Below are 25,251 nucleotides of genomic sequence, written 5' to 3' on the forward strand. Positions count from 1 at the left end.
TTGAGGGCATACCCTACATAATAACATTTCCTAATTATACTGTTAATACTATTTCCCACTATAGCATTAGAAAACCCTGTTGTGTCTCATAATTTGAATGGTCATCCAAAGTATAAACTGGATAGTAGCTGTCTCCCCTGACTATCCTTAGAAAATTCTTCTTATCTCAGGTGGAGACCGGCAAGTATCCCACTCAGAGGTTTTAAGGTTCAGAAAATGGTTCCAATGTGTATTACTCACCCTTATGACCATCATTCCTTTTAAGGACTTCCAAGAACAGCAGGTGCTATTGGTGCCAGGATGTTGGATAGGTAGATGGAGTAAATAGTTGGGAACTAGGAATCATACCCTTCTCTTTCCAGGGTTTGGCTGGCACACTGAGCCCTTCTCAGAATGAGACTTTTGTAACATGTGAACTGTAAAACCTGAGGAAGGATTGCAGGGTTAAGCACTGTGACTGAGTACACAAGAATGATGAAAGGCATAGAACTGAAGATATGACAAGGGCAGGGGCTTCTCAGCTGGACTCAAGGGACTTGGCATGTGTGAAAGTTGTTCCCCATTTGTGCTCCACTCCACTCATCATTTTAGAAATTTCTATGTCTCTGAGCTTGAGGAAGCAAGACATTTTTGAATTATACAAATAGTTTCAAATCTCTGTAAAGACTTCTTTAAAGCTTTTATTGTCTAAATTTTAGCAATGTGGGAATTCATTTATCTTTTTTGGGGGGGGACAATTGGGGTTAAGTGATTTGCCCAGGGTCACACAGCTAGAAGTGTCCAGTGTTTGGTCTGAGGCCGGATTTGAACTCAGGTCCTCCTGACTTCAGGGCCAGTGCTCTATCCACTGTGCCACCTAGCTGCCCCTTATTTTTTCTTATGTAACATACTGCCCACTGTGATATTGCACTTATGATCATTTTCATAGAACAAGTTAGTGCAGTTAGGGTATGTCAGTAATTTAGTTCAATTATTCTTTTGAATGCATTAATAGCTTAGCTATAAAATAATTATCAGTTTGAGTATTTATTGAGCTTAATGGTGCCAACTCAGTAAGATTTTGAGTTCTGTGTTAAAATTAAGACAAAATATCAAACATCTTGGCTTCTAATATTTTGCTATTTAAAAATAACATTTTTATCATGATTATCATCAACATTTTTAGTATTGTCTGGTATTGTATTAGGAATTGTGGTCTTTTGTTTGTTTAAAAAATGTGAAACAAGAAATCTCATAACAACAAAATGTAAAAAGTAAACAGAAGTACATCAACTAGCAATAACCAGCTTTTAGATATATAGGCTTCATTCTTCTAAGCTATCAAGAAGAAACTTCTCCAAGCAAAACCTTGAGTAAATAGATAAATCTCTCATTGTGTTCTGAAAGTCAAAAACTCATGTTCTCTAAGAGCAGAGAAATTCCAGACTGGGAAGATTTTTCCTTAGAGAAACTTGTCTTTTGTCAAACCCTGGGTTATTATCTCAAATGCAGCATTTTGTTTCCCTGTGATTTTGACTATGCTACCTCTGGTACCAAAAAATAGCCTACTCCTTAGAAAACAAATACATAGGGAATTGGGCAGGGGCATTAACAACTGGACAAAAACAGGAAAGGACTCTTAAAAAAAAGGTGGCATTGGAGCTGTGCTTTGAAGGGATTTGGGTGAGACAGACAGCATTCGAGGCAAGGGGAGATAGCCCACGTTGAGACACAAAAGCAAGAAATGGAATGCATAGGGAGCAGTAACTAGACTGTTTAAAAATTACCTACATGTCTTCAGATCCCAGATCGATGGATCAGCTGCTTCTAATTGACATGTTTTTAAAATGTGCTTAGATTTCCTTCTGACACAGAAGGTTTGATAAATATATGCTAGCTATTGATATCAATATTGATAGGAGAAGCTACATGGTGTAGTAGATAGAGCTGAATTTGAAATAAGGAAGACCTAAATTCAAATACTGCCTCTGACACATAAAGCCTTTGTTACTCTGAGCAAGTCACCCTCTCAGTGCCCTGGACAACTACTTTCTAAGACTATAAATTACAGAGAATTTGCAATGATCTGGATGCATTGGTAATAGGAAGTTCCTTACTGGGCACTCCCTCCATCAAAGAAATCACAAATCTGATTAAACAAAAAAGAAAGATAAACATACTGTGTCCGTATACATATAATTTTCTGTATAACAGAAGTTACTTCGTACCTTTTTTACTCTCTTACTTCTCTCTAACACTATCACTTTAAATTGATAGTGTTTACAAATCAGAAATCAGTATATGCATCAATCTTCCAAGGTCAATTTAGTTTTTGAAACACTGATTCCTCTAGGGTTTAAACACATCACCAGTGTCAGGGAACTGACAGAAAACAAGTGTAGATTTTGAAATGATTGTTGCTGACACATATTTATAAGGGAGATAGAGATGAAATCATTTATCCTGTTTCAGAGAAATCAGCTGAAATAAACACTGTGTTATGTCTGTTAAGCTTTGTGTTTTACAGTCTGTGTTATGATGTTGGCATATTAAATCTTGTTAGGGATACATTCATGTCTGTGTTCACTAGTGACTTGTTTTACTAAAATGGATCTTGGCTGGCCTTCTGCTTATATTAGCTGCAAGGCTCTTGTGAAGGCTTCTTACTTGTGTTTTGTCTATTAAAATGTTCCAGTTAGATATGAAGCAAATAGCCTGATATTAAAATTCTTCTCAAATGTTGTCCTTTTGACTCATATTAAGATAATAATTCTAGTTTTTTGGGTTTTTTTAAGATTCTAAATTCATGGTCATCAGGTTTCAGCAGGCAAATATAAAATTTCTAACTGGTCTTTGGGTAGAAACATCTGTGATGAAAGGTACCAGAGCATGTCTTCAGACATCAGTATATGGAAAAAAACCATAACTGTCATAGCATTCTCACTTGCCATTGTCATAGCATCATAGATTTAGAACTGGAAAAGACATTGCTTTACTTTATAGATGAGGAAACCATGATATAGAGTATTAAGACTTGGCCAAGATCACATAGCTAACCTGAGTCAGGATTTGAAAACAGTTCTTTCTGACTCCAAATCCAGTGTCCTATTCACTATGCCATGCTTCCTCTCATGCTTTATAAGATGTGAGCCCATTCCTTCCACTGACTAACTCAGAGTTCTTGGAAGTTAAGGTAGTCAAGAAGGCCCAACAGAAAGGAAGCAGCTATAAGATGAGTGTCCATGGACATTCATAATACTTCTGAAGAGGCTCTTTGCTTAAAAACGTACTGGAAATGTAAACAGGTCATTTGTCATTGCTGTGAACCCAGTAATTTTATTCCTTGGCCTCCATGAGCCATCTCACTTATTGCCCATTACCCTTATAGAGAGGCTTCAACTAATCTCAAAGAGGTTCTTGGACCAAACTTCAGTTCTGGATCTTATAACACCGCTCTTAGGTCACAACTCTTCTCAACTCCATCCCATTACTGTGGATTATTTTGTAAACAATTTTGATTGTCAAGAGGTTTTTTAGAAAGAAGAGGGTAGAGCCTTCTAGTGTTCAGAGAAATAGGTCATCCTAAATTGCATACTTAAATACCAATACAAAATGACTTGCTTTACATACATTTTTTTTCTGGATTACAACATATATTCAGATGAGTTATGAACAGTGGAGCTATTATTATAAGGTCATGGAAGGAACCTCAAAGAACATCTAAACTCAGCCTCTTCATTGTTATAGATATGGAAGCTGAGACCCAAGGAGGCATTTATTAAACTCCTACTATGTGCCAGGCACTTTGCTAAAACTGGGGATATAAAGGCAAAAAATTATTCTCTGTTTTCAAGGGACCCCCATTCTAATAGAGAAGGCAGCATATAGACAGCTATTATGTGCAAACAAAGGCAAATACACAACAAATTTGGGGTAGCCTTATAAGGCACAAAGATTAAGGAGGACTAGTAAAGGCTTCTAGCGGAACTTGGAACATTAGCCCAGATTTGAAGGAAACCAGGGAAGTGAGGAGATAGAGATGAAGAGGAAGAGCATTCTGGGCATGGGGGACAGCCAGTGAATATATTTGGAGTCAGAAGATGGGGTGCAGGGAACAGCAAGGAAGCCAGCAGCACTGCATTACAGTTAATATGGAGAGGAATAAGGTCTAAAAAGAATGGAAAAGTAGAAAGACGCCAGATTATGAAAGGCTTTAAAAGCCCACAGTATCTCATGCTTCATCCTGGAGAGATAATAGAGAGGGAGCCTCTGGAGTTATTGGCTGGGAGAGATGATATGGTCAGACCTGCCTATATTAATATAGCTAGTAGATATTTAAGACAGAATTTAAACCCAGGTCTTCTGACTCCAAGTTCAGCAACTTTTGCCATTAATCCTTTCTATATATTTATTATCTTCATGTAAATTGAAGTTTCAATAAAATAAATATCTCATTTGAACATCAAATAGGTTAGCTTTTGAATTAGTTACTTTCTTTGAGGGTCTAATTTATCAGTATTCCTTTCGTCAACACAGATTACAACCCCTCTTAAACTTAGTATAGTTTTTTTCTTTTTTTGAGAATTGCCATAACCAAAAATTTGTGCCTCTCAACTTACCTGATGCTCATACTGCTGATATTTATTAAATTCCTCAGCTCATACTCATTTTTTCTAGTTTGGAAAAAATATACCAGAACTTTACTTTGCTTTCATAGCCTTTGAGAATCTTAGATCATGGAGAAAGTTTTGAGTTAGTAAATTTGTATTTCAATGGTTGTTCACATAATATCTTTGATACAATATTCATTTTTATGGAATGTCATTTTGTCTCATTCTGAGGAACAGGTTGATTAGTAAAGATTTCACAAAAATGGAATCAGTTTTAGAAATTTCCTTTATTTTCAGATTTGAGCACTGGTTCACATCATTGTTGTCATAATCATCAAAGACTCTAATGGTGTATAGTCAACAAATACATGGTACATTTTTAAAGGAAAATTAGTTTTTATCTTCACAAGTCAATTCATCTTTTAAAGTATGGTGATAAACTTTCTCCTTTCTCTCACTGCTCCACTCCATATGCATCAGGGTACTTAGGAACAAAATTTTCCTGTAGGTGATTTTAATAGAATAAATAGTTGGAAGGGACTTAAGTTGGTTACTATTCTGCTTTGTATCTACATTTAAATTCTCTCTACACCACCTCAGACAAGTGGTCATCCAGCCTTTATTTGAAAACTTCTGGTAAAGGGAAACTCACTACCTTTTGAGCTAACCAATTCTACTTTGTGGTATGTTTAGCTGACAGGAAGTTTTCCCTTACATTCAGGCTATATCTGCCTCTCTGAATTTCTGTCCATTAAGTTCTGTCTCTCTGCTTTTCAAAGCTAATATTTTGTGGTTTCACATGTTTTATATGATTTTCTTAGTACAATTTGCCCTCTGCACAAACTAAAATATAATTTGTTTAGAGTAAGTGGGTTTTATGAATGCACATTGATTTTGGTTAGGTTTCTGAAAAAACCTTAGCAGAAGGCAGTCACAATTTAAAAGCCTATGGTTTGGTTTTTTTGCCTTCCTTAAAAGTGTTTCCTAGACCCTGTATAGAAGTCGATCAGAATTCCTGCCCTGCTAGGTTTAAATCTATGTTCATATCTCTTCTATTGTTGACTATAGTATTGTTTTACAGCCCACACATTAGCCATTGTTACTTTGTAATATCTGGTTATGATATCTCAGTCATTCATCTTAGACATTGTTTTTCGTGGTGTGTTTTGTTTGAAGACACCAGTATTGTTAGATCAGTCAAAGTCTCCTTATCACTGTTCTCAGCATCTGCTAGCCATGTTTCTGGAAAAAAGGGATGGAGGGGAAATCTTTTTCTGCACATCTCATAGGAACAGAAAAATAGAGTAGCAGAGGAAGAGAGTTAAAAGATTGGGCAATGTGCTCTTAAATTTTCCTATTTTAGATGCCCAGAGGTTTCTCAGTGTTTAGTTCTATTTGGACCATTTTTAGCGAACTTGTTATAAGGGAAAAGTAGAAAAGCTATCTTTTATACTGTTGTTAAAACAGGATCATTGAGAACTTGTTTTCTATGAAAGTAGCCCACAATATCCTTAATAGAAATCCTCTTCTGCGACATCACCCTGGTATGGAGGTGCCTTTGGGTTCTCAAAAATGCTGCCAATGAGTGTAAATCCTAACCAGTTCTACCAAGCCTGAAAAGCTCCAAGTATGAGCCCAGTGATAGATAGTATCTTCTATCCAAAAATTAATGTCCCTAAATACGAAAGTATGTGTTATCTAAAGGTTTGCTCTTGATCAACAGTTTTTTAAGCCCTATCAAACAGTGTGAAATAGACAAAAATACAAACTGGCCCTCAGTTCCATGGGGGCTCTTTCTGCTTCCACAGTTGCAGTGGTAGAGAAGTGGAAACAGAAATGGGAATCAAGTGGGCTAAAAATCACAGATTGTATTCTATGAATATAACCATTACAGCTATTGATGTAACCTTTTCCTAATAACCCCAAAGTGACTTACTGAAAGAATAGAACCAATTATATATTGACATTATTGTTTTTTCTTCTTTAGCTTTTATTTAGTATTTTATTTTCCCCCAGTTACATATAAAGACAATTTTTAACATTCGTTTTTAAAACTTTGAGATCCAAATTCTGCCCCCTCCTCTCACTCTCCTCTCATCATTGAGAAGGCAAGCAATTTGATATAGGTTATACATGTGTAGTCATGCAAAATATATCCATAATAGTTATGTTGTGAAAAAAACAGACAAAAAAACTTAAGAAAAATAAAGAAAGTAAAAGAAAAAGTACGTTTCAACCTGTGTTCAGACAACATCAATTCTCTCTCTAGGGATGGATAGCATTTTTCATCCTAAGTCCTTCAGAATTGTCTTGGAATGTTGTATTACTGAGAATAGCTAAGTTTTGACATTATTGTTACAAATAATCTTAGAGAATTGTCTGTAGTAACTGACTTCAAAGCTAACTTGCAATCCGCTATGCCAGGCTATTCTCGCTACTCCCCTGGAAACTCTCTAAAACTCTTAAGTTTCAGAGTGGTTGCTAATCTGCCTTGGTACATGGGATTTCCCCTCAGGTAGTTCACTGCATCAATGGAATCCCATCCTTAGACCCTCCCCAAAAATGTTTTTTTTCTTTTGTTTTGAATGAAAACATAAAATAGGAAGTTTCAGGTTAAAGGGGAAAGTTTCCAGGCTTTCCTCAGAAAAATGATGATTTGACAGATTTCACTGTGAACCTAAACATCACATGGTCATTTCTCCATGCCATTTTCAAAATAAGCATAAATAACAATACTACCTTGAAGATGATTGAAGCTTTTGCACCAACATCAATTGCATAAGTAAATTCTATGAAAAATTTGGCAGGATTCTCTGAACTGTTAACATATATTTTGAATTCATTTAAAAATGAGCACAAAATATGACAAAGCTGGAAAATATGGTTTGTGGTTAAGAATAAAGAGGGGCCAAAAGTATATAAACTACTCAGAAGTATCACATCTCTATATCTTAAGTAGTTTATTTACAAAATTTGGAATACATTGAAACCATGGCCTAATAACCTATTTTTTTGTTTATTTTTAAAAGTTTATTATTTACTCTAATTAACAGGCATTTATTTTCTCTCCTTCCTGCTTCACCTTCCCAGTTTAACAACAAAAGAAAAAGAAAATCCTCATAAAAATACACATGGTAAAACAAGTAAATTCCCACATTAGCATTCTTTAAAAATGAGATCATTTCATTGTCCAGTGCAGTCAAAGAAATAACTATATCATGATGTTAAGGACAACTTTCACCCTGGAGCCAACTGGAAGAACATTTTAAGTAAAAAAAAAGAAAAGAAAGCCTCTTCCATACAATTAGTACTGTACCTTCTCTATGACGGTGTCCTTTAAGTTCATGCTTAGGTGCAGTATCTATTCACATGATCATTTTCTGTTTTGGTTTTGGTATTGTTGAATGCATGCCAAAATGAAGCTAGTTTACTGAATTCTGCTCTGAATCAAGTGATACTGTAGTTAGTTGAACACTGCAATGCATTGGGGATAGTGGATAAAGAGTCTGATGAAAATTAACAAGCACCATGTTCTGGTTCTACTTGTGACAAATTCTGGTGGTGGGACCCCAGACGAGCTAGTTAACTTGTTAGGTCCCTCAGGCAGCTCTCCAAGACTACAAGAACAGCTGCTGATTTTCATTGATTAAGGGAGTATCCTAACCCAGGAGTTCTCTAATACCTTTGAAATCACAGGTCTAAACCATTTTTTAATAGTGCTCATTTGTTTTCAGTATTGGCTTAGTGCTCATGAATAATACCACACTTCAAAAAATATAGTTGCAATGTTGAAAGGATCTATTCAGAAGAATATTAAACTAGAGGGTACTACTATTTAACAACCTTAGAATCTCCCCCAGGATATGGGTTTGTTTTATATTTCTGATCTACTCCCTTTCCAGATAGTTTTCAATATGGATAAATTAGGAGGCACTGGGGAGGTTCAGGGTCTGTTTAAGTGGCTGTTCCAGGTTAGACCTAAGATTGGAAAATTATGGAAGCCTAGCATAAACCTTAGAACTAGCCTCATTTTTTCTAACAGATTAAAAAAAAGTGTTTCCCCTTTGAACCATATAATAGTAATTTCCTGTTATGGAGTAGTTAGGTTTGTTTTCATTTGAACTAAAAGTTATTTTCTTCAGTTTCTCTGAGTTACATTTGAATTCCTTTTGTTGTCCCCCCCTACCATTTTTTTTCATTTTTTGAATATCCTATATGACTACCAAGCTAATTATCATTATCGATTATTTTCCTTTTGTTTACACAGATCCAATGCCCCATTTGCCAATTTGTCTGGTGTTTTAAGTGCCACTCACCCTGGCATGAAGGTGTTAACTGCAAAGAGTACAAAAAGGGAGACAAGTTATTGCGTCACTGGGCCAGTGAAATTGAACATGGTCAGAGGAATGCCCAGAAGTGTCCAAAGTGCAAGGTGAGTTAACCTCTAATAGGAGAGAGATGAAATGAATAGAATATATGAATTACATTATTTTTACAATTGTAAAGAATTTGTACTTAGCCCAGTGCCTGGTACATAGTAGGCACTTAACAAATATTTATTGAATTGAATCAATAAAAATGAATAAAATAAAAATAAAAATCAATAAAATAAAATCATAATAAAATCAATAAATATGCTAGCTCTAAAAGAGGTTGTAATAAATTGAGTGCTTCTTTTTAAAAAAGAGAAAATCTACTTCAAAAACAAGGAATATCAATTAAAAAGTAGAATTTTATTAAAGGGATAAGTTTGATATTTTTGATGAGCTAATGTATAGATCTTCCAAAATATATTTCATTTAAAATAATTTTACACTATATGAAGTTTATTTAAGCAAATAAGAAGATACATGTATTTTTCTTCTTTTGTATTAATGTAGATTTTATGGAGGACATAATCAAATATTAATGTATCAGATTAAGAATTAAGGAAATACATATTTTGTACTTTTCTAAAATGTTGAAATCCTATATATAGAATATCTTTAATGTATATTAAGAGTTAGAATGATGAAAGTAAGGATTCTTAATATGCAAAATACATTTTTTTTGCACACTTAATTCTCAATTATTCAAATACTGGTTATCTAGCTACTGAGTACCTCATAGTCTTTGCCCCATTTCTCACTTCTATTGCCTACCATCTATCAAAAGGAGAAGAAAAGAAATTGGTCCATATTTCTATTATTTAGCAGCTGTCATAAAACTTTTTTTGAAGGGAAGAAGAGAATAGCCCAAACTAAGTAATCCCCCTTTTTATATAACATCAGGTGAGATATTACTTATATAAATTTAACATAGCCCTTTCTTGATAATATCCATATTTATCATGAATAGAAGCAGTCAGATAGAACCAAAGGATTTGCTACCAGAGTTGTAGCAGTGGATAGGTAACCTGACATAAGTTCAGGTATACTGAGCAGTATTTCTGATTAATGTTGGAAATCCATGGGCTCAAATCAGTGGATTACTCAACAGTAAAAAATAATGCCCTTTGAAGGAATATATAAATGTAAAAAACAAAACAAAAAACACCTACTGTCCATAATATTTTCTAACTTGTTTCCATAACACTGATTTTTTCACACTCAAATAAGGTGATCCTGAGTTTGTTTTACTATTACATTACTATCTTATATGTGATACTGTGTTAGTGATGTATGGCAAACTAGGAAACATTTAAATTAATTTTAATGTTTAATTAGGGGTGTTATAAGTGGCTTGAACTCTGTAGCTACCATTTCATATTAGCCATTTGACTAATGAGTCAAATTCACCAACAAAAATTAAAAGTCATACAATTTATGTGCATTATTTTGCAGTGTGAACATGGTATAATGCATTCCAAAAACATTCCCAGAAATCATTCCAGTGTGTTCTTATTTAGAACTCTGTGTTAACCTAAGTAGTGATAGAATATTTTATTTAAATCACATTTCAGCATAGTAGAGATTGTACATACGAACAGGAATTGCTTCATGTTTGCAGTGCAGCATTTTGGAAGATGGAATCCAATAACTCTTGATCTATACCAAGGATGAAGATAAAAGTTCATATCCTATAATTCTATAAGACTCACTAAGGGAGACAAAATGTAATTACCCAAATATGTTATTACCAAGGTCTTAAGATTGGTCACTTGAGGTAACATTTGCCTAATAATGAACAAATATTTTATGAATAATTTAATGGGTATAGATATCCAAATTTGGGATGAAGTGGTCATTCTTTATCATGTGCCTATTTAGTCATTGATCATGGCCAACTTTGCAAAACTAAAAATCATGGACTATAATAACTATTGTTCAAAAATTCAAAGGTAGTCAGATCTTAATGAACTTTAGACTAACCTTCAGATAAGACTAGATAGTATAAAGGAAGGTTAGGATACTTTTTTTCTGTCAAGGGCCAATGATGCTCAGAAAAACAAAATTAAGGACCACATACAATTTTTTTAATTGGGGTTTTGTGAATAAAGAAATAGGAAAAGTAGGAATAGGTATAACAGGCATAAAAAGGTTCCTTTTAAAGAGGAAGAATTAACTAAGTAGAGCTGGGGCTCTGAGGCTAGAAATCATCACTCATACCTGAATCTCTGCTAGGGCAACTCATCACCCACAATGTTGTCTGATGAACTGAATTTGTCTGAAGGCTTTGCTTGATGTATTTCTTCTGCCAACTTTGAACTTTGCCCTCCTGATTTCCACTTCTTTTATTTCGTTTCAACTTCTTTGACATTCATTATACCTAAACTTAACTACCTCCTACATGAGAGCTGTGCTGTGATTCATGTCCTGCCCAACTTGTACCGTCTTCTGTGCCAGCCTGAAATACTGCCTGGGATGAATTATTATTGTCTTAGCCTGCCCTGTTAATGCTCCAAACTAACAACCTGGTTCTTTGTACTAATTCCTCATAGCTAAGGAGAAACACAGACAAAAGGAGAAAGATAAAAATGGGAGCAGAAAATTAAAAAGGTTTCCATGGGAGGATAGGGTAGAATTTTTATAGAAAACTCAGTTAAAACATAAAGAACAAGCAGATAAATAAAAAGTGAAGATACTAAAATTAGATTGGAGAATGAGTACTGAAATATCTAAAAGATTACACATTTCTCCAAATCAGTATTTCTAGACAAAGGAAATTAACCAACATCTGAACCAATATAGAACTCTATGGCTTCCCAAGAGAGTATGGGACCACAAGAAGTTCCAGAATGGTTCCAAAGGGAAACGAAAATCTTAAGAAAAAAGTTAGAAGGAATGTTGTAAAATTTATGAAGTCTATTACAGAAATAATTATTAGAATGGAGTCTTTTGCAGAGATAATTAATAGAATAGGAAAACTTGAATCTTCAGTGTCTGGTCTCTCCAAAAAAGTGAGAGAACAGCAAATGTGGAATTCAGATATCTGTATTGAAATCAGAAATGAAGGACAATCTGGAAAAAGAGAAGCAAAAGGCAATAAAGTTTAAAAAAGAACACAATTTCTAAACAAGTAAAAGCCATTGATCTCAAAGGTAGACTGTGTATAAAGAATCATTGATTTACCCAAAGAGCATGACACACTGAAAAAACTGAACATGATAGTGCAACAAATAATAAAAGGCAACTACCCAGAACTAAATACAGAAAGCAGAGCACAACTTGAAAAATCCACAGATAACCTCTAGGGGTGAGTAGGTGGTGTGGGGAGAAGAACCTATGCTTTAAGACACATAATGACTAAACTTAATAGTTCCGATGAGAAACAACAAATTCTGTAATAAACCAGGAAAGAAAAATCCAAATGTAAAAGAAAGGAAAATCAAATAATGCAAGGCTACTCTGCATTTACTAGAAACCTTTGAAGGAAATGGAAAAAATATATTTCAAAACACAAAGGAGCTCAAAATGTAACTCAAAATGACAAATCCAGAAAACCTGAGGTTCAATTTTAAAGAGATGGATATTAAATTAAAGAGAGACATTTGAAACATTGGGAAAGGGTAGGGGGAACACATTGAGCCAATTATTTGACTGCAAATACCCCAAACAAAAGAAATATAAGAAAGGTAAATGAATACAACTACCAAGGAAAGAGTGAGTAATGAAACAAATCATAGCTAGAGATTTAAAAAAAGAAATGACCAGAAAGAGAAACAAACCAATTACATTTATATAGGAAAAAAAAACCTAGAAGTACCATTAGATTTCTTTTTTAAAGTACACAGGCAGATACAGATAAAGTTAAGTTTTAAAAGTAAGAGAAATAGTGGTAGAGGAGCAAGCCCACAGCATCAAGGGCTAAATCTTGCATCCCTCCTACACATGAATCATTCTGCTATGTTATGTAATTGTAGAATGGGAGGGTACATAAATGGGGAAAGGAGACATGGAAGATAAAGGGAAATGTTTGATGTATTGTAATCAAGTCCACAGGCAACAAAGGGAAGATTCAATTACAAAATGTTAGCTGGAGAAATATTTAGGCTTATGGCTACACTGTGCAAATATAATCAAAATGACAATAGTACAAATGTTAATATACAGTTAATGCTATACCAATGAAGGCACCAAGCAATACTTTATGGATATAGATAAAATAATAACAAAATTCATTTAGCTAAACAAAAAATCTACAGAATTAAAGAAAAATCTAAAGATCTACATATTAAGGGAAAGCAGAATTCAAGTTGAAGAGGGAGTACCTATTGATGGTGAGCTCCTCTAGGAGCCTCTATTTAACCAATCCAGTGAGCATTTGTTAAGCAACAAATGTTAAGCAGATTCTTCTCTTTCCTTCACCCTCTGTATCTAGGCATTTGCTAAGTTCTATCATTTTCACTCCACAGCCTGTCTCACAGCTTTCTATCTTTTTCTCTCCAGTCATGCATTCCCCACTCTAATTTGGTCCTTCATCACTTTTCAACTTGAGAAAGAAAATTCATTATAGGGCAGGAAGGTTGAATAAAAATCCAGCTTATGTATATTCCACCTTTACCATGATATATAGTTCTTATAACTAGATTATATACTGGGGGAAATGGATTCTGCACAGGTTTGTTTCATTTTTCAAATACGAAAAACAAAGGGCAGAATGTTTCTATATAATTTCTAAATGGAAGAATTGCAATGAGCTAATTATTAAATGTTGGTGTTTATTTTTTTTTACCACTAACCTAATATGTTGTATTCATGTGTGTATTTTTGCTATTTAAGAAATAAGAAAGAAAATAAGTTTCACTAAATTATTAAATAGATCTGGGTTTAAAATAACAGCAATCTAAATTCTAATTGAGGCAGCTAGGTGATACAGTGGATAGAGTATTGGTCTAGGAATCATGAAGAACTGAGTTTAAATCCAGTCTCAGACATTTATTAGCAGTGAGACCCTAATCTAGTCACTTAACCTATGCCTGACTCAGTTTCCTCAACTGTAAAATGGGAATAATAAGAACACCTACCTCCCAGAGATGTTGTGAGGATCAAATGAAATAACATTTGTAAAACACGTAATTAGGTGCCTGACACATACTTAGAGCTTAATAAATGCTTGATTCCTTCCTTCTCTTTTTCCTAATAGAAATAATATTTCTTTTTCTTAAGTGGATTGCAAAATTCTCAAAGACAGGGCTGTTCTTAATTCTTTATGTGTTTTATTACTTGTTTTTGTCTCATAGCATTAAGCATGTTGCCTTGCGTATATCAAGTGTATTTTAGAGGATTCTATACACCTATCTCAAACAATCAATGAAAAAAAAAGATTGGGTTTTTTAAATGTATATAAAAAAGCTGTCTACACATTATGCTACCTTTATCAGGTTCCAATTCTTCTTTAATTGGGTCAAGAAGGGAGAAGGAGGTTAAAATAGCAGGAGACTTTTCAGCGGGTGTTCAGTCCACTATTGAGGATTTCAGTTTGGCCCCTGAGAAGGAATCACCCACTAAGTCTACTATCATAGAAACTGGACAAGTAACAAATAATGCATCTAGAAGACATATCAAGGTCAAACCCACATGCAGAAATACAGAAATATAGACACCCAAGGGAAGAAGTAGTTTTAAGGAGTGTGACTACTGGCAAGAAAAGAATTAAGCCAGCTACAGAATTAAGGATGTTAGTAACCTGGTGTTGCAAGTTAGTTGTCCCCTTTGCCACATGTGTCAACATATGTCCCTCACTACTTTTGTCCTTTAAGTTTGATTTGTGTTCAGTTTCCCCATGGATCCCCTACATATTTATGGGAGAGTGTGCCCAAGACTTTTGGTGAGATTGAGTTTGTAACAACCATTCTTTCTTTTAGCAAATATCTTTGTAAAAGCTAATTGTCTGGTTGACTAGTTTATACTAGGGAACATATTGGTAGGAGATTGTGAGCAACAGTATTAGACAATATTAGAACAGTATTAGATATCCAGCTCCTCAGGAGTACCCCTAAAACCTTCAGAGAGTAGTAGTTAGCCACTGTCTGGGGACCTGACCTACCAATGTGAGTGGGACTTGGGAAGTGGGGTGCTGGCAGGGACGGGAATAAGGCTACACATGAGAATTAAAAAAATATTTTTTGATTAACTTGTTATCATGCTAGGCCCTGATCCATCAGGCTGAAAGCAATGTCATCACAAAAATACTCCATAAGGCTATTTCATCCTGCTTCAACATGGTCTGAATAACAATTGTTCAATAAATATCTGGCTTTGCAAATAAGGTGGTAGTCTGAATTGTTTGTCCTGGAGCTTAACTATTCAGAGTAAAGACATAAGAATAACATTTGGTACATTAATGATAATTCACCCCCCATACACACACACACACACACACACACACACACACACAAACAACAACAACAACCCTTTTGACATAATCTATATTTATCATAGAATTATGGGAGAAATAATATCCCCTGTGATTTGTACTTAGGGATTTAACAGATCAGATGTCATTTGTGAGCTTCTGAGTATTCTGGTGGATTAGAGGGACTTGTTCTGATGTGGATTGTCTATTCATTTCAAGTGGAACTGGAACAGTACTGCTAAATGGCCATAGTCTTTTAGGTGGGCATGTTTTATATGTGCTTGATTCTTCTTTTTTAACAGTGCTAAACTGTCAAATATTGTGTGGCTGTAATAATAAAAGGATTTTAGATAAGAGAAAATTAACATCCTTGAGAAGAAACTAAACTGCATATATACATAACCCTAAATTTATGGTTTGAGAATATGCCTTTTAAAAACAGAGTATTTGGGGGGATGTTCATTATTATCAAATTGTCACCTTCGAAGATAAACTCTAAGAGTTCCCTTAGCAGTAGTCAAACTAATTATCCAGTGGGTAATCAGAGTTCACAGCTGGAACTTGGTTAGCAGATGGGAAAAGTAACTGCTCTTACACTACATTAACCCTCTCCTCGTTGGTTCATTTTTCTTTCTTGTGTAGAATAACAGAATATTCCTATACCAGCAAAATGTTCAAATTAATAATAGTATGTACTGTTCTAAGAAAATAAAGCATGAGGGTTTGCATTTTGCAAAGTTTTTATAAAAAATTTATTGATATCCCATATTTTTATGTCACCCTAATTTCCCCTCCTTACTTCACTCATCTCCCTCCTTACTACCACTCCCAAAGAGATATACCTTTCAACAAATAATAAAAACAAAAAAAAGTTAAAAGGTTCAGCAAAGCTAATGAACACATCAGCCAATTCCTAGAGTATATACAGTGCTGCATACCCATAGTTCCCTGTATCTGCAAAGAAAGGAAGGGACTTGCATTCTCAAATCTCTTTTTCAAGGTCAAGATTGGTCTTTATAATTACATAGAGTTCAATTTTGATCCATTGTTGTTTTCATTTATTCTCTTGTAGTCATATATATGACATATATGACATATATATGATATATTTTTAAAATTTGAGTATTTTTTTAATCCTAGGTTGTTAGGTGCCCTTCACTTTTGTTTTCCTATAAGCCTTTTGTGAGGTTGTTCAGGTAAGTATCATAAAAAATTAAAACCTGGAAATAATTGAGGATGATAACAAAGATATTTGCTGGTGATGTTAATCATCAGTGCCATCTACTGTCCAATTTAGATTTAGCAATGATTATTCACAAATTACTAGGATCATAGGATTATAGCTTAAGAGCAGGAAGGAAATTTAGAGGTCCTTTAATCCAACTCCCTCATTTTAGATAAAAGGAAAGTGAGGGTTATAGATTTAAATTTTGGTTAAGTAACTTGCTCAAGATCACATAAAGCAGAGCCAAGATATGAACTTTGATCCACTAATTCCAAATAGAGGGTATGCTGACGTCAGTCAAAGAAAAGAAATCTTCAGAATGTTGGGAAAGGGTCAATAATAATAGCGACCTACATTTACATAACACTTTTACATTTGCTAGGTGCTTTATATGCATTCTCTTATTTGATCCTGGAAATAGCCTGAGAGAGGTTAAGGAACTTGCCTCTGGCCACAGTGTCAGAGACAGAATTAGAACACATATCTTCCTGCCTTCTGGATAAATCCCTTTCGTTCCCCTCCCAGCTTTGATCTTGGCTTCACAGATTTTGCCACCAAGCCTCAGCTGCCTCAGTACCTAGGGCCTCCTTACCTGGGACCATCCCTCCACCATATAAGCCCCCTTCTCCCCTTAGTGACTTCTTCCTTGGGCTTCCATTTAGAGAATGGGCCCAGGTCAAGCATTCTTTATTCTCTTTCCTGTTTTGCTTTTGCGTTTCCTGACTTCTACACCATCCCTCAGTGCCAGCATCACATCCTCATCCCTGCTTTTCTACTCCCTTTTGTATGTTTTCTTCTATTTGAATGGCAGCACCTTGGGGACAGGAACTGCTTTTCCCCCCCTCATATTGGTATCCCCCAAAGTTTAAGACAGTACCTAGACTTAAAGAGAGTAAGCTCTTAATAAATGCTAGTTGTCTTGCCTTGCCTATCCACTTATGCCATGGTGCTTCTAAGGAAGGGAAAAAAAATATTTTGCCTTACATAGGACCATACACAGAACCATATTTTCCAATCTAGGGATATCTTCAATTATATACTTACTGAATAATACACTGTACCCTGCAGGAGATACAATAAATGTGACAGAATTTCTACCTTTGGAACTTTTTGTTTTTACATTACCTTCATCATCTTGAATATCATTTTGAGGAATTTAGAGTTTATTCCTTAAAAAAATAGTGAATTGTTGAAGGTTTTGAGTAAGGAAGGGACATGATCCAAACTACTTTAGAAGTCGGATATGGCTGAGATTATTTGGAATAAATTGAGACTAAAGCAAGGGAGGCTGCTTTAGGAAGCTATTACAGTAATCTATGGATAAGTAATCAGGGTATGACCTATAGCAACTGACAGTGAGATTGGAAAGAAGATGGATTCCAGAGACATTGCATGTGTAAAGTCCATGGAATGTGACAACTGCCTAGATCTGAAGCAGTAAGCTAGCACAGAGACAAGAAAGTGCAAGTTGTTTAGGGGTGGGAGGGACAAGCAAATGGGAGTAATCAGAATTACATTTTCAGGAGCACAAGCTACCTATAGGGAGAGTGGTAAATACATAGAATTAGAAGGAATATTGCTAATAGGGAATTTCACTATCTAAACAACAGTTACTAGTTTCTGCTAAAAAGAAAACAAAAGCATAGCTGCTGATCAATTCTTTTTTTGTTAATACTTTTCTCCTTCAGAGATTTAGAAGAAGCAATGACAGGAACTATTATACTTGTAATTCCTGACTAATAAGGAGAAATTTGTTGCCAAAGTAGAAATGAAAGTAAACTTAGGAGGAAGTGATCTTGCCATATGAAAATTGTTGATAGACAAGGTGGGGAAATCCAGGCAAAGTATGACACGCTTGTTGCCAAGATGCTGGGAGAAGGGAAAGGATGGTTGGGGTTCCCTTAGGTAAGATTTGACTGAGAAAGTCACTGTTCAAAAGTGATATGCATACTCAAGAATGAAATAATGAAGACAAAAGTGATTGCTCTGAGGATGAAAATAATGAAGCAGTCCAAATAAATCACAGTTGGCTATCAACCAACTCTTATTTTTAAAATATGTATAGAAAGTAAATGTAAGGGAGGGAACAAGCCTTTATTAAGCACCTATTATATGCTAGATGTGCTAAACAAGGGCAGGTAACTTTGCATAAATATAAAATCTTATAAGAATATCAATAATGCTTTAATAGTATGTTAAGTTTTATAATATAAGCCAAAAATAAAAAGATCCTTTTTTAAACAATATAATAAATTTAACTCAATTCAAGAAGCAGTTATTTAGAACCTACTCTGATCAAATGAGATAATATGGGAGCACTTGGCAAACCTTAAAGTGCTACATAAATGTTAGCTGTAATTATAATAATATACTAGGTACTGGGGATACCGACACAGTAATGGAAACAATAATAGCGAGCAAAATGCTTTACAAATATTATTTCATTTGACCTTCACAACAACTCTGATAAATAGGTACTATTGTTATTCTCATTTTGCAAAGGAGGAATCAACCCTAGCCCAGGGTGACAGTTGTCTGAGCCTGGATTTGAACTGAGTTCTATCTAATTCTAGTTTGTGTTCCATCCATTGTGCTGTCTAGTGGCTTCATGGAATTTACACTTTATGATGGGGGAGGTGGGAGGCAGGAGGCGAGAGGAGGGTGAGGTTGGAGGGGGAAGGATGTCCAGAAGAGATCAGGAAAAGCCTCATGTAAGAGGTTGCACCTGAGTAGATCCTTAAGCATGCCTGGTGATGCTAAGGGATAGAAGTGACAAGGGAGAGCATTTCAGGAATAGGGGGAATTACTAGTTCTCCTCCTTTCTCCTAGTTTTCTTACCTGTCTGATCACTCCTCGGTATCCTTTGCTGGATCTTCTCATTAAATCATAACTTTGGTATATCCCAAGGCTTTGTCCTGGATTCTCTTCTCTTTGCCCTCTGCACTATCTCACTGGGTGATCTTATCGGCTTCCATGGATTCAATTCTCATCTCAAGTAATTCTCAGATCTCTTTATCTAGCCCTACCTCTATCCTGGCCTCCAGTCTTATATCTCCAACTGCCTATTAGTCATTCTCAAACTTGTTGGCCCGTAGACTTCTTAAACTCAACATGTCCAATATCATACTCACTATTTTCCCCCTAAGAAACTCCTGTCTTCCAAACTTCACTGTTACTGTTTCTTGTTTGTTTGTTTGTTTGTTTTGTTCATTTGGCGAGGCAATCAGGGTTAAGTGACTTGCCCAGGGTCACATAGCTAGTAAGTGCCAAGTGTTTGAGGCTAGATTTGAAACTGTTATTGTTGAGGACACTCTCAGTTACCCAGTATCACAACATAGGTGTCATTCTTGACTCCACACTTTGACCTCCTGTATCCAATCTGTTGCCAGGTCCTATTAATTCTACCTTCGCAACATTTCTTGTATTTGACCCATTGTCTCCTCTGACATTGTTACCACCTTAGTGCAGGACATCATAGCTGCACACCTGGACTATTTTATTCATTCTCCCAGTTTCCAGTCTGTCCTTAATCCAGTACATCCTCCACTTATTTATCAAAGTGGTCTTCCTGAAATGTGGGTCTGACTGTTCAGTAAACTCTACTGGTTCCCTATCACCTCCAGGATCAAATATAGGCTTTGAAAGCTTTTATAACCTTCCAACCCCTTCCCACTTTTCCAGTCTTCTTATGCTTTTTTCAATTCCATATACTCTATGATCCAGTGATACTGACCTCCATGCTTTTCCTCACATAAAAGTATTCTCAACTCCATGTATTTTCACTGAATGTCCCCCATGCCTAGAATGCTCTCCCTCCTTATCTCTACCGCCTGGCTTGCCTAGTTTTCTTCAAGTCTCATCTAAAATCCTACCTACTGCAAGAACCTTTCCTAGTCCCCCATAATATGAGTATTTGCCTTTGAGATTACCTCTAAGTTTTCCTGTATATATCTACATAGTTGTTTTTGTGATATCTCCTCCATTAGATTGGGAGCTTCTGGAGGGCAGGGACTAGTCCATCTTGTATCCTAAGCACTTAGTACAGTGCCTAGCATGTGGTCAACACTTATTAAGTTCTTAATGATTTGACATGACAGCTGTATAAAGGCACAGATGCGAGAAACAGAATGGTGGTATATAAGGAATAGAAAGTAGGCCAATTTGGCTAACATACTTGATATGAAATAAGTCTGGGAAAATATGCATGAGCTTGATTATGAAGGATTTTAATTCAGAGGAAGGGAGGGAGGCTAGAAGATCAGAGAAGTGACAGAACTATTTCAGGTAGAGGAAGTGATAAAAAAAAAAAGATGGAGAAAATTTTTTTTGTTGCCAAGTCATACTTTGCTTATTTTCTCCATAAAGGATAATGATATTTATAATGTGAAATAGAGAAGAAAAACATTTTTAAAATTTTCTATTATTGTCTTTTGTTTTAATATTAGCTTTATTTCCACATATATCCCTCTCCTCCTTAACTAAAAAGCCATCTCCTTATAGTAAAAAATAAGGCAGCTAGGTGGCGCAGCAGATAAGAGTGCTGGGCCTGGAGTCAGATGACTCATCTTCCTGAGTTCAAATCAGGTCTCAGATACTTACTACCTATGTGACCCTGGACAAGTCTTGAAATCCTGTTTTCCTCAGTTTCCTCATTTATAAAATGAGCCGGAGAAAGAAATGGCAAACCAGGCCAGTATCTCCGCCAAGAAAATCCCAAATGGGTTACTAAGAGTTGGACACAACTGAACAACAGCAACATAGTAAAGACTAATAGAGAAGAGAAGGGAAAATTCAGCGAAATTAACCAATTAAGAGTTTTTCACTCCTAGTTGCCCACCCCTATGAAGAAGGGAGAGATACAAAAAATGGAGAGTTATCTAAAAATACGTAAAATACCTAAATTAATAGACATGCAATTGAGCTGGTAGATGGGGCTGTAGAGGAGTAGATTGACATATCTCATCCAGGAATAATGGATTTGATCTTGGTTCTTGGTTCCAGAATGGAGAACAGGGGTTGGTGGGGGGAGAGGTTGTGGAGACAATAAAGTAAAATAAAGCATACCTAAAATAATGTTCCAGAGAGGCAGTCACCAATCAGGAGAGCAGTGCCTCCCAATAGAAGTTCCACCAGATTACAGTCTCTAATGTAGGTTGTGAAGCAAAAAAGGTGCTGGAGGAGGTGGCCTGTGAGGATGGAGTAAAATGAAGCATGGCTGAGGTGTTTCTTAAATATTGTTCCAGAGAGGCAGCCACCAAGGGCAGATGGAAAGGTAGGGCAGAGTGGAAGTTCTTCAGGATGTGACCTCTATTATAGGAGGCTGTGGGGCGAAAGGATCACCTGAAGGAACTGGAGATCTTTAGTATGAAAAAGAGCATTTCTAGAGGTTACCCAGTAACATTTTGTGGGTATCTGAAGGGTTATCATGTGAAAGAAAGTTTTAGCTTGTTTGTCTGGGGCTAGAGGGCAGAACTAGGACCATTGGGTGGAATTCGATTTAATTCAACAATATTCTTTAAGCATCTACTAGGTGTGTGTGGCTGTGTGTTGGACAGAAGTGGGAAGTCACAAGCTAAAGTAGCTGACATCTATGTAGAGCTTTAAGATTTGCAAAACCTTCACATACTTTAACTTATTTATCACAACAACCCTATGACATAGGCACTACAGGTATCTTGTTTCATAGTTGAGGAAACTACGAGTCAGTGAAGTTACAAGATTTGCCTGTGGTCCCAGAGCTCATTAATGTTAGAAGCAGAATTTTAGTTCACATCCTCCCTGTCCCTTAAGTCTAATGTTCTTAGCACTATGCCATGCTGTCCAAAAGGGAAGAGAAAAATACAGTATGTGCATAAAGAAGGCTGATGCAAAGTAGAATGTGTTCTGGGCAAAGGAGAGCCAAGAAAGGTGATAGAAAAAAATTGAGAGACAGAGAGAGTGAGATTAGTTCTGCTGGGGGAAGAGTCTGAGAAGACTTCATGGAAAAGCTGACATTTGAGCTATACTTTGAAGTCAAGGAGGGACTTCAACAGAAAAAAAAGCTTAGGAAAATGGGGTTCAGAAATACATATTCTAAAAATTGGGGCTGGATTAAAAAGGTGTAGAAAGGGGAAAGGGGAGGAAAAAGAGGGAGTTTGGAGATGTAGACTCTACAAAGGGAAGTTTTAAGAGAGAAGGATGGGTGGGTTGGGCCAGATTGTTAGGAGTCTGTGTGTTTTTGAATCTCGGGGTCAAACTTTTAAACATTATTCTATAGCAGTGGGGAAAAACTAAAGGTGTTTAAGTAAAGTAGTAATATGATCATGGCAGTGACTAGAAAGCAACATAGAAAATGGACTTGGAGGTAGGAAGACCTGCGTTCAAGTCCTGTTTCAATCACTCACTAGCCATGTGATCCTGGGCAAGTCTCTTAACCTCTTACAGCCTTGGTTTCCTCATCTATAAAGTGGGAATGATAATAACACTTACTTCATAGGAGAGTTGTGAGATCACACGATGTAATTATGTAAAGCATTTGGAAAACTTAAAGCATTATATAAAATGTTAACTATTATTAACCAGAGTCATAACTGACAGTTTTTGCTCCTGGGATGAATAGCACAAAAATATTCTCTAAAATATTCCATGGGAGGTGGGGTTTGGGGTGGAGAGATGGCTGGCTGGCTGGCTGGCAGGTAGGCCTAGAAATTCACATGAGATGTGGTAGGTTTGGAATAACCATCTTATAGTTTCCTATTTTAACAAATTATTCTTGGTAACTAGATGCTAAGTTCATTTATTTCTAGGCTACTAAATAACTGCTAGTACTGTCAGGACCCTAGCACTTTCCCAAACTTAATTGTCCTAGGAAAAATCCTTTTTGCCCCACTCTAGTTACAGATATATGATAACCAGCCCTCCCCCATTACGCTGACATACATTTACTATTCATAATGAGTTCTGTGAACTCAAATATATACTAGTATAATATATACTCAAATATATATAATCAAGTATTATTAGATACTCATACATGCTTCTACCATAAGAAAATAATGTTTGCTAGTGAGTGGTAGAGATATGATTTGTTAGTATCATAATTTCTAAAGTAGTAGAAGCATATGCCTCCACAAAGACCCAGTCTGTGTGACTAGAAGGATGGTGGCACACTCAAAGGAAAAAGAAAAAGTCATGTGAAGAAAGTACAAATATAGAAGAAAAGATGGGTTCCATTTTGGATATTTTAATGGAATATTCTAATGGAGACATCCAGTAGGCAGTTAGTGGTTTGGGACTAGAGTTCAGGAGAGTAATTAAAGCTTACTATGTATAGCTGGTAGTCATATGCACAGTCATTGTAAGTGAGCCTTGAGGAACTCATGAAATCACCAAGAGAATATAAAGAGAAGAAAATAAAGCCCAGGACAGAACCTTGGGTACCACAGCTACTTATTTATGTGTATGTTGTATTCCCCTGTTGAGTGTAAGATCGTTGAAGAGACTATTTCCTTTTTTCCTTTGCACTGATAGTACTCAGCATAGTGCCTTCTTGTACATGGTAGGTCCTTAATAAATACATTTATTCAATTGAATTTAACAAATGAAATTAATAAAGAGTAGTCAAAGAGCCAGGGAAATCAGGAGAGAACAATAAAAGATAGTATGGTATCATTTTGGGGTGGTAACCAATCGCAGTTTCAGAGGGCTAATGAATTTCTGAACAAAGACCTCATAAGCTTAGCATGTAGACTGGAACAAACATTTCTGGACATGGTCAGTGCAGGAATTAATCTTGCTTGATTATGCATATTTGTTACAGGGATTTTGTTTTTGTTTTTGTTTTCAATTGGAAGAGGAGGTCAGAGGGAAAGAAAATAAAGGCTTGTTAACTGAAAAAAAAATAACCTTTCTATTTTTAAAATCATCGTATCATTGATAATATTGTTACTCATAATTATTTTTCCACCACTAATTTATATCATATCTGTATTTAGTCTACAACAAACCTCCTTTCATATAAATAAGATCATGAACAGTAGTAACATTCCCAATGTATGTTTTTGATAACTCAGAGAACTCAATTGACTTAATTGAATTTAGCATATTTAAAACATGTGTTTCAGGTTTAAACTTATTGAAATTTTCAGTTTATCATATATACATTCATATGCACACACATACATGTATATATCTTCATTCCCAAGTTTTTCTGTTTATAACATTTTACAGTTTTGATTTTTTTGAAACTGGTTTATTATATTGTACTTACCCAAATGAATGATGTTGAGAAATAGGACTGATTGTTGTACTTTTAAATTTTACTCAAAAATGATTTAACTTCAAGCATACACACTTTACATTTAATTGAACAAGCATCATGATAGCACAATTAAGCTGCCTCAAAAGTGTATAGTAATAGATCGCAATGGTAGCAGATTGTACCCACATTAAAATTTAACATGTAACAAGTCAAATTTGACCTTATAGCATACTGTATGAAATAATCACAGCACTACATTTGCTCTAATTTGGTATAAATTGTCCTTGTTTGTATCACCTGTTGACTTTGATTTGAATTTTGTCTTCATTGAAAAAAATTGAATGCCTTTAAGTGGGAGTTGTCAAAAATATCCAATAATTTTATCCATTGTTTCATGCCCTGCCCCCCACAATTTGGAAAAC

The 25,251-nt window shown here is 35.6% G+C and overlaps 1 protein-coding gene across 1 annotated transcript in view; it reads left to right on the forward strand.

Moving 5' to 3' along the window:
* RNF217 (ring finger protein 217) overlaps window positions 1–25,251 on the forward strand; it is a 133,626-nt gene that overhangs the window by 89,106 nt on the left and 19,269 nt on the right. Inside the window, exon 3 of the mRNA XM_027848639.1 lies at window positions 8,857–9,021. Within this exon, the coding sequence (XP_027704440.1) occupies window positions 8,857–9,021 (165 nt within the window). The remainder of the gene's footprint in view (window positions 1–8,856; window positions 9,022–25,251) is intronic.

The sequence above is a fragment of the Vombatus ursinus genome, unplaced genomic scaffold (genome assembly GCF_900497805.2).
Source record: "Vombatus ursinus unplaced genomic scaffold, bare-nosed wombat genome assembly UNPS02006779.1, whole genome shotgun sequence".
Classification (NCBI taxonomy): Eukaryota; Metazoa; Chordata; class Mammalia; order Diprotodontia; family Vombatidae; genus Vombatus; species Vombatus ursinus.